Below are 9,603 nucleotides of genomic sequence, written 5' to 3' on the forward strand. Positions count from 1 at the left end.
CAGTTAGAAATCCAAAAGATAAACAATAAGATTTTAGAAATGGAAGTGTCATAGAAGGGCTGAGGAGTAGGTTTGAAAAGATGGAAGACAGAATCAGATAAATTGAAGGCAAACACTTGGATACAGCTCTATTTCAGAAAAAAGGTGAAAAAAGAAAGAAGAAAAATGAAGAAACCCTAAGAATTACATGGGATACAATCAAAGGCAAAAATTTGAGAGTAATTGGAGTTCCAAAACACGGAGAGAAAATGGAAAGCACAGAGAGGATCATTGAAGAGTTGCTGACAGAAAACATCCCTCACATCATGAATGATGAAAAGTTGACCATCCCAGAAGCTCAACAACCCCATATAGGATAGACCTTCAAAAGAAAAACACCAATGCATATCATAATCACACTAAAACCAAAGACAAAGAAAAATCCTGAGAGCAGCTCGAGAAAATCAAAAAGTCACATACAGAGGAGAAACAATAAGACTCGGCTCTGATTATCTGGCATAAACCATGCAGTCATTGCCAAGAAGGCAATGGAATGTCATATATAAAACCTTGAAGGAAAAAAATTGCCAAGCAAGAATGATATAGGCTGCAAAACGTTCATTCAAATATGATGGTGAAATTAGGACATTTCCAGATAAACAGAAATTAAGGGGTTATGTAAAAACCAAACCAAACTTACAAGAATTATTAAAGGGAGTCCTCTGTTCTGAGAACAAACGACATCAGGCCACAGCATGAATCTAGGATGCAAGATTGTACCAGACAGATACCAACCGAGGAAATGAACTCTCAAGGACTATCCAAAACCAAAACAATTGCAACAGGGAACCAGAGAGGTTAATCTGTAAATGACAACAATGTCAGAACAATAAAAGAGGGAATAAATGGTATAGGTATAGAACTTTCTAACTAATGGAAAGGCAATACCAACTAATAATAGACTGGTTCAAATTTAGGAAGATAAGGGTAAATTTCAAGGAAACCGCAAAGAAAGTTAAGAAACTACTCATCAAGATAAAGAAGAAAAACATAAAGTCTCAATAAAAACAAAATCTACAAAAACAAAAGAAATTGAAAAGAAATACAGAAATGAAATGAACTCAACACAAGAGTAAGAGGAACAAAGAAAATGTTAGCACCACAAAAAAGCACTACAAAATGACAGCAATAAACTCACACCTATCAATAATTACACTGAATGCAAACAGCCTAAATGCACCCATAAAGAGACAGAGAGTGACAGAATGGATAAAAAAAAAACAGGATCTATCAATACGCTATCTACAAGACACACTTTAGAAACACAGGATGTAAATTTATTAAAAAATCCAAGGATGGAAAAAAATATATCAAGCAAATACCTATCAAAAAAACAGCAGGAGTGGCAGTACTAATCTCAGATAAAACAGACTTTAAAACAAAATACTCCATAACAGACAAAGAAGGGCACTATATAATGATTAAAGGTCACCTGGTCTTCAACAAAGGCCCAAAGTCCATCAAATGCAGAAAAGACAGTCTTTTTAACAAACGGTGCTAGCAAAACTGGATGTCTGCTGCAAAAAAAATGAAACAGGGCCCATTCGTCACACCATACACAAAAACTAAGTCAAAATGGATCAAAGACCTAAATATAAAGCCAAAAACCATGAAGTTCATAGAAGAAAAAATAGGATCAATGCTAGAGCCCCTAATACCGGCATTAACAGGATATAAAACACAACCAACAACGCACAAGCTTCAGAGGATAACCTAGATAACTGGGATCTTCTAAAACTTAAACTCATCGAAACTTCACCAAAAGAGTAAAAAGAGAACCTATATCCTGGGAAAAAATTTTTGCATATTACAAATCAGACAAAGGTCTAATCTCTAAAACCTACAAGAAAATCCAATACCTCCACAACAAAAAGACAAAGAATCCAATTAAAAAGCAGGCAAAGGAAATGAGACACTTCACCAAAGAAGACATTCTAGTGGCCAACAGGCACATGAGGAATGCTCAAGATCTCTAGCCATCAGGGAAATGCAAATCAAAATCACGATGAGATACAATGTCACCCTGGCATTACTGGCATGAATCAATAAAACAGAAAATAACAAATGTTGGAGAGGCGGCAGGGAGATCGGAACTCTTATGCACTGCTGGTTGGAATGCAAAATGATACAACCTTTTTAGAAAATGATACGGCACTTCCTTAGAAAGCTAGAAATAGAAAGGCCATAGGATCCAGTAATCCCACTCCTAGGAACAGATCCTAGAGAAATGAGTCATCACACGGATAGATATATGTGCACCCATGTTCATTGCAGCATTGTTCACAATAACAAAAACATGGAAACAACCTAGATGCCCATCAACAGATGAATGGATGAAGAAACTGTGATATGTACACACGATGGAGTATTATGCAATGCTAAAGAACAACGGTGAATCTGTGAAGCATCTCATAACTTGGATGCATTTGGAGGACATTATGCTGAGTGAAATAAGTCAATCACAAAAGGAAAAATAGTGTATGAGACCACTACTGTAAAAACTCATGAAAACGTTTACATACAAAAAGAAACAGTATTTGATGGTTACGAGGGAGGGGAGGGGTGGGGATGGAAAAACACTTAACGGACAATTGATAAGCCGTAACTCTGGTAAAGGGTAAGGCAGTACACAACACTGGGGAAGCCAGCACAACCTGTACAAGGCAAGGCCATGGTAGCTCCAGAGACACATCCAATCTCCCTGAGGGTCTGAATTGCTGGGCTGAGGGCTGTGGGAACCATGGCCTCAGGGAACATCTAGCTCACTTAGCATAACAGAGTTTATAAAGAATATGTTCTACATTCTACTTTGGTGAGTAGCATCTGCGGTCTTAAAAGCCTGTGAGTGGCCATCTACAATACTCCACTGGTCTCACCCCTTTGGGAGCAAGGAAGAATGAAGAAAACTAAAGACAAGGGAAGATTAGTCCAACGGCCTCCACTAGACTGAGTCCAATACAACTAGATGGTGCCTGTCTGCCACCACTGAGTGCTCTGACAGGGATCAAAATAGAGAGTCCTGGAAAGAGCTGGAGAAAAGGGTAGAACAAATTTCTAACTCAAAAAGAAAGACCAGACTTGCTGGCCTGACAGAGATTGGAGAAACCGTGAGAGCGTGGTCCCCGGACACTGTTTCCGCTCAGTAATGAGGCCAGTCCTGAGGTTAACCACTCAGCCAAGGATTGAACGGTCCCATGGCACAAGACTAAAGTGGCGCACCAGCCCTGGGACAGGGACTGGAAGGTAGGAGGGAACATGAGCGCTGGTAATAGGGAACCCAGGGTTGAGGAGGGAGGGTGTTGACATGTCATGGGGTTGTTAACCAATGTCATACAACAATGTGTGTACCAACAGTTTGATGAGAAGCTAGTTTGTTCTGTAAACCTTCATCTAAAGTTCAAAAAAAAATTTTTTTTATTTACCCTGATGGGGGAGGATACCAGTGGGATGCAGACCTCAAATTCTCGTAAAAAAAACCAGACTTAATGGTCTGATTGAGACTAGAAGGACCCCAGAGGTCATGGTCCCCAGAACTTCTGTTAGCCCAAGAAGGGAACCATTCCCAAAGCCAATTCTTCAGACAGGGATTAGACTTGACTATATAAAACAGAAAATGATACTGGTGAGGAGTGAACTTCTTGAACCAAACAGACACTGGAGACTACATGGGCAGGTCCTGTTTGGAGGGGAGATGACAAGGCAAGGGGGACAAAAGCTGGCTTAATGGACACAGAAATAGAGAGTGGAGGGAAGGAATGTGCTGTTTCATTAGGGGGAGAACAAATAGGAGTATATAGCAAGGCATCTATAAATTTTTGTATGAGAGACTGACTTGATTTGTAAACTTTCACTTAAAACACAATAAAAATTAAAACACAGAAAACAAAAAGAAACTCAATCCATTTTTTGCCCTGTAACCTCCACTCCACCATCTTCTGCAGTCCTTTCTTTGTTCCACCTGATAAGATCACTGTTCTCCCTGCAATTTGGAACGCGCTACAGCATGTTGTCTGGGTGCTTGTGTGTTTGCCCATTTCATGAAAGGTTTTAGTCTTTACTAAAGCTCTTTTTTTTTTTTTCTCAAAAAAATTTAAAAAATCAAATCAAATCCATTGCCAACGAGTCGATTCCAACTCACAGAGTATAAATCTGATGTTTTAACAGGACACTGTTAAACTGATCCCATGTTCCTTCCTTAATGAAACATGTAACAATGAGTATGGTCTGTCAGTTGTGTGTGGCTGTTGCAACAAATTATACAACCCAGCAGAGAAGTAAAGAGTGCAGTGGGGAGGACAGCGGGTGTCAGAATTAGTAAAAAGTTTGAAGAGTGGAAGTGTGTCTCACCTCAGCCTCATATGAATCAGCTTCATGCTGATGCTGATTCTTATTCTTCCTGAAGTTAGACAAGGTCCGACACTGTTGCTACCTCATTGCAGAAAGTGAAAGACTTGTACATAATATACTGGAAGACATTATTAAAAGAACTTAAAAAAAGAGCTAAATAAATGAAAGGACACTCTGTGTTCATGGATTAGAAGGCTTAACATAGCTAAGATGTCAATACTACCCAAAGCAATTTACAAATTCAATGCAATCCCCAGCAAAATTCCAACAGCCTTTTTTGCAGAAATGGAAAACCAATTCTTAAATTTATATGGAAGGGGAAGGAACCCCAAGTAGCTAAAGCAATCTTGAAGAAGAACGAAGTTGGAGGGCTCAGGCTTCCTGATTTCAAAACATACTATAAAGCCACATTAATTAAAACAGACTGGGACTAGTATAAAATAGACATATACTCCATTGGAACAGCATTTAGAGTCCAGAAATAAAATCATACGTCTAAGATTAACTGATTTTTGACAAGGGTGCTAAGTCTATTTAGGGGGAAAGGAAGTCTCTTCAATAAATTGTGCTAGAAAAATTGGATTTCCATGTGCAGAAAAATGAATCAGAAACCATTCCTCATAACATACAAAAAAAATTTTAAATAGATGTAGAACCAAAATATGAAACTATAAAATTCTTCCAAGAAAATATAGGGGCAGAGCTGTAGGATGTACTTCTTAATGATGGATTATCATATATGACAGCAAAAGCATCACTGAAGAGGACATTCGAATGGCTTAAAAACACATGATAAGATGCTCAACGTCATTAGTCCTTGTTGTTAGTTGCTTTCTAGTTGCTTATTAGTATTGGTGTAGGAAGGGGTCATGGGCCATCATTTTTCTTATAAGCCACTTCCCCACTTCCACCAAAGGGAGCATCCGGAGGATTTTATAAACTGAGGATTAGGAAGAGAATTATAGTCTTTGGGTTGAAGATACCTGCTTCTACCATTATCCCCCTAGTCACATAAGCCATAAACCAGTAGTCATCCGTTTGAGGCATGTAGCATGAAAGACTGTCCTATTTGGAAATCATTTTTTATTTCATAGTTCTCAATCTATACAACTTTTAAGATATTTTATAACTTTTGCTAGAACAATATGTACATGTCTTAAATAATTTTGTTATTAGAAATTCAACTTTGTATGGTATCCACCTCACATTCCCCAAGGTATTGAATGGAGTTTCTTTCAGTAACTACCAAAACTCAGACCAAACTAAATCCACTGCTATCAAGTCGATTCCAACTCATAGCAACCCTATAGGACAGAGTAGAACTGCACGATAGGGTTTTCAAGGAGCATCTGGTGGATTCGAACTGTTGACCTCTCAATTAGCAGGCATAGCACTTAACCACTATGCCACCAGGATTTCTAGTAACTACCAAATACTTATAAAATGAACACGCTGGATGAATGACGATAAAATTACCTTTTATATATGAACATTAGCATTCCTTAAGACGAAATATCAAAGTAAATTAAAAACTAACATTTAGTTATAAGAAATTTATTTTATTATACCCCAATAATTGTCAAATGAAAGTGCACCAACACCTACATAGAAACAAATATTAATAAATAAATAGGCCGCTTGAGAATTGACAAAACTCCTAAGACTAGTTGTGTATGCGTGATTTGAACTGTTCAATTTCCATCAGAGAATGTGATAATGATCTTTGGTATTTTTGAATTCACATTTGAATCTTCAGAGGTTTGTCCCCAAAGGCAAACAATAACAGAAAGATAGCATGGTTGCTGTATAAATACAATGACTTTGGATTTATCATTGAAAGATGAACAAATTATTTCAAGAGGTAAGATTTCAGCATCTGTGAGTGAAACTGACTGATTCATAATTTACCATTGAGAACACTTTGCTCTCTCAGATCGTGTCTGTACTCACAAGTCATAGTTGGGGAACCAGGCAGATGTAATCACGCAGTCAGCTAGCGGGGAACTTTGAATTCACTTAAGGTTCCAGTCAGGTTAGTGTAAAAACATGAGCTTAATTCAAATTACTAAGACTCCTTACTTATCCACCCATAAATCCAGAAACTCTCTACACGTGACATTCAGCCACAATGCTAATTAATTCATTGCCTTCTAGATTCTTTGGGGATTTATTATTTTAAACATCTTTGCAGAAAGAGTTACTTTATTTATGGGTCTGAGTGCTCTAGGATCACAGTCAACAAGACACAATGGACAAAGCCCAGGACAAAAAGCCAGAAAATTTGCAGATGAGGGTCAACCTGGGCACTAGCTGGGTGATCCTGGCTAAACTTCTTAACTTGTGAGGCTATACGTTATTCAGCTGTATATTACGTCAATAATAATATTATTTCTTTCTACAATACTCCAATTAGAAAACATTGTTACAGTAGAAAATGATTTGATTTGATTGGATAATTGTACTTTAATTACATCATGAGTATCAGTCATATAGTACTTTGTATGGTGATTAGATTGATATTTCACACTCCTTCATAAAGCAATAATATTTAACTACAAATATTTAATACATTTACAAAAGGTGACTATTCCCTAATTTGAAATTCCTATGTTGTATTAATATCAAGAAATATTGAATTTCTCCTTTAAAAAATGTTCTTGTTTAACTGATAGCCTTTGTGAACTATGTAACTAACTAGACATCTCTTTTATATATTAGCTATCAGAAAGAAGAAAGGCTAATCTCTTATTAGCTAATTTCCAAGTATACTCAACTTCATCGATATAATTATTCAATGTCATTTATGTTATAGTTACTAAAGAACTGGACTGGATTCAAACTCTGGGGTTCATATCGTGATTCCACCACTTCCTATGAAACTTTAGGTAAGTTACTTAACTTTTCTGCTATCAGTTTCCTTATCTGTAAAATGGGAATAATAAAATACTTAATATTATTTCATGAAAATTAAAACAGAAGTATGTATATAAAATGCTTACTCCAGTGTCTGTTGTTTAGTAAGCATTAAATAAATATTAGTGATTATGCTAATTTTAAGTATGTAATTTTTTTATACATTCTTTTTTAAACTTACCAATCCTTTTGTTATTTGCATAAGTGTTATGTTTTCTAATCTTTACATTTAGAGGCGCTTTGAGTGCACTATTTTAAAAAATAATATTAGAAAGAAAACAATACATTATTTCAACCAAGTTTTCCGATGCTTTCAATAAAAGTGATCTAAACATAGAGAGGGACTCATTACTGCATAGAAATATATACATTTTTCTGGAGCTTTAAGTAAACACTAAATTTTTAAAAACAAAACTTGGCTGCTTGAATGAAAACTTCGTGTATAAAGCAGCTACATTGTCTCATGGATTCCCTGGTGGATGGGAACCACACTGCAGTGACAGAGTTCATTTTATTGGGCTTAACAGAAGATCCTACCCTTCGGGTCACCCTCTTCATGGTCATCCTGTGCATCTATCTGGTGACCATATCTGGCAATCTCAGCACAATCATTCTGACCGGAATCTCTTCTCAGCTCCATCATCCTATGTATGTTTTGCTGAGCCACTTGGCTTTTTCTGACATAGGCTATTCATCTTCTGTCATGCCTGATATGCTTGTAAACTTCTTGGTGGAGAGATACACAATCTCCTACCTTGGATGGGCCACCCAGCTTGGTTCAGTTGTTTTCTTTGGGTCAGCTGAGTGTTTTCTTCTGGCTGCCATGGCCTATAATCGCTTTGTAGCAATCTGCAACCCACTGCTTTATTCAACTAAAATGTCCACGCAAGTCTGTGTCCAGCTGTTCTCTGTGGCTTATGTATGTGGTTTTCTCAATACCTGTTGTTGTACTATTTGCTTTCTTTATACTTCTGTGGACCAAATCAAGTCAATCATTTTTCTGTGATTTTGCTCCTTTAGTTAAGGTTTCCTGTTCTGATATCAGTATCCCTGCAGTGGTCACCCCTCATTTTCCATCATTGTGGTCACACAGTTTATCATAGCCACCTCCTATGTCTATATCCTCATCACCATCCTGAAGATGCCTTCCACCCAGGGCTGCCACAAGGCCTTCTCCACCTGCACCTCCCACCTCACTGCAGTCACTCTGCAGTATGGGACCATTACATTCATTTATGTGATGCCCAAGTCCAGCTACTCTACTGACCAGAACATGGTGGTGTCTGTGCTCTACATGGTGGTGATCCCCATGTTGAACGCCCTCATCTACAGTCTCAGGAATAATGAGATTAAGGCTGATCTCAAGAGACAGCTTGGTAGAAAAATATTTTCTTAACGAAACCTCTTATTTTGTAGGGTTTGATGCAATAACATACCATTAAAGTAATATCAAAAGAAACTTGGTTCTTGTGGCCAAAATATATCTACATATAGTTAGACAGCATGAGGCTTCATAGTATACATGGGGGTGGATTTTCAGACACTAAGTCAGAGACAATAGTAAGTTAACTAATGAAATTAAATTAAATTTATAATTAAGAAACACAAATTGATTCACATGAAAAAATCTTAACCTGCTGAAAATCTTTTTTAATATTTATTCATATATGATTTTTCAAAAGCAATTCTGTGTCATAAGTGAAGGTTATTGTACTTCCAAACCTTTAAAGCTGTGTTCATTTTCAACAACAGGTTATGCTGAGATGAGCCTGATAACCCTAGTTTTGCCTTGACTGAGTACCTTCTAATAACTGAGTACTTTCTAATAACTCTGTAACCAAGAGGAGGTAAACATCAATTAACCAAGTCTTAATCAAACTACACTTTCACTCACTGGAATCTTCTGCTCCATTTCTGCTAACGCTTTGTAAACCCGTAACTAGGTAAAATCATAAGCCTGTTACCTTAAAATGAGGGAAAAGGCAGACATACAGCCGGAATTAAAATTATTCCCACAGAATGCCTTGTTAAACAAACCTCAGGATGTAACAGTCACAGAATGTAACAAAGAGACTTACTGATGTTAAGAAGAATGTCTTGGTTAAACATGTTAGGAAGGGTAGAAATTAACGTTACGAAAGCTTGTAGCTTAAGAAAATCCTTGTAATTTCTTGCCATGTAATACCCTACCTCCACCATTTGCAGTCATTTGTTCGATCGACCTGATAAAACTTCATCGTTCTCTGTGCAGTTTGGAACACACCACAAACTCTTGCCTGGGTGCTTGTGTGTTTGCCCGTTTTG

General features: G+C 37.2%; 1 protein-coding gene across 1 annotated transcript; it reads left to right on the forward strand.

Moving 5' to 3' along the window:
- Positions 1-7,762: 7,762 nt before the first annotated feature.
- Positions 7,763-8,695, forward strand: LOC100674812 (olfactory receptor 5P6-like). The gene is made up of 2 exons (XM_064289466.1): positions 7,763-8,218; positions 8,345-8,695. Exons 1-2 carry the CDS (start codon positions 7,763-7,765, stop codon positions 8,693-8,695), a joined length of 807 nt encoding a protein of 268 aa, XP_064145536.1.
- Positions 8,696-9,603: the final 908 nt, after the last annotated feature.

This window comes from Loxodonta africana, chromosome 7 (assembly GCF_030014295.1).
Source record: "Loxodonta africana isolate mLoxAfr1 chromosome 7, mLoxAfr1.hap2, whole genome shotgun sequence".
Classification (NCBI taxonomy): Eukaryota; Metazoa; Chordata; class Mammalia; order Proboscidea; family Elephantidae; genus Loxodonta; species Loxodonta africana.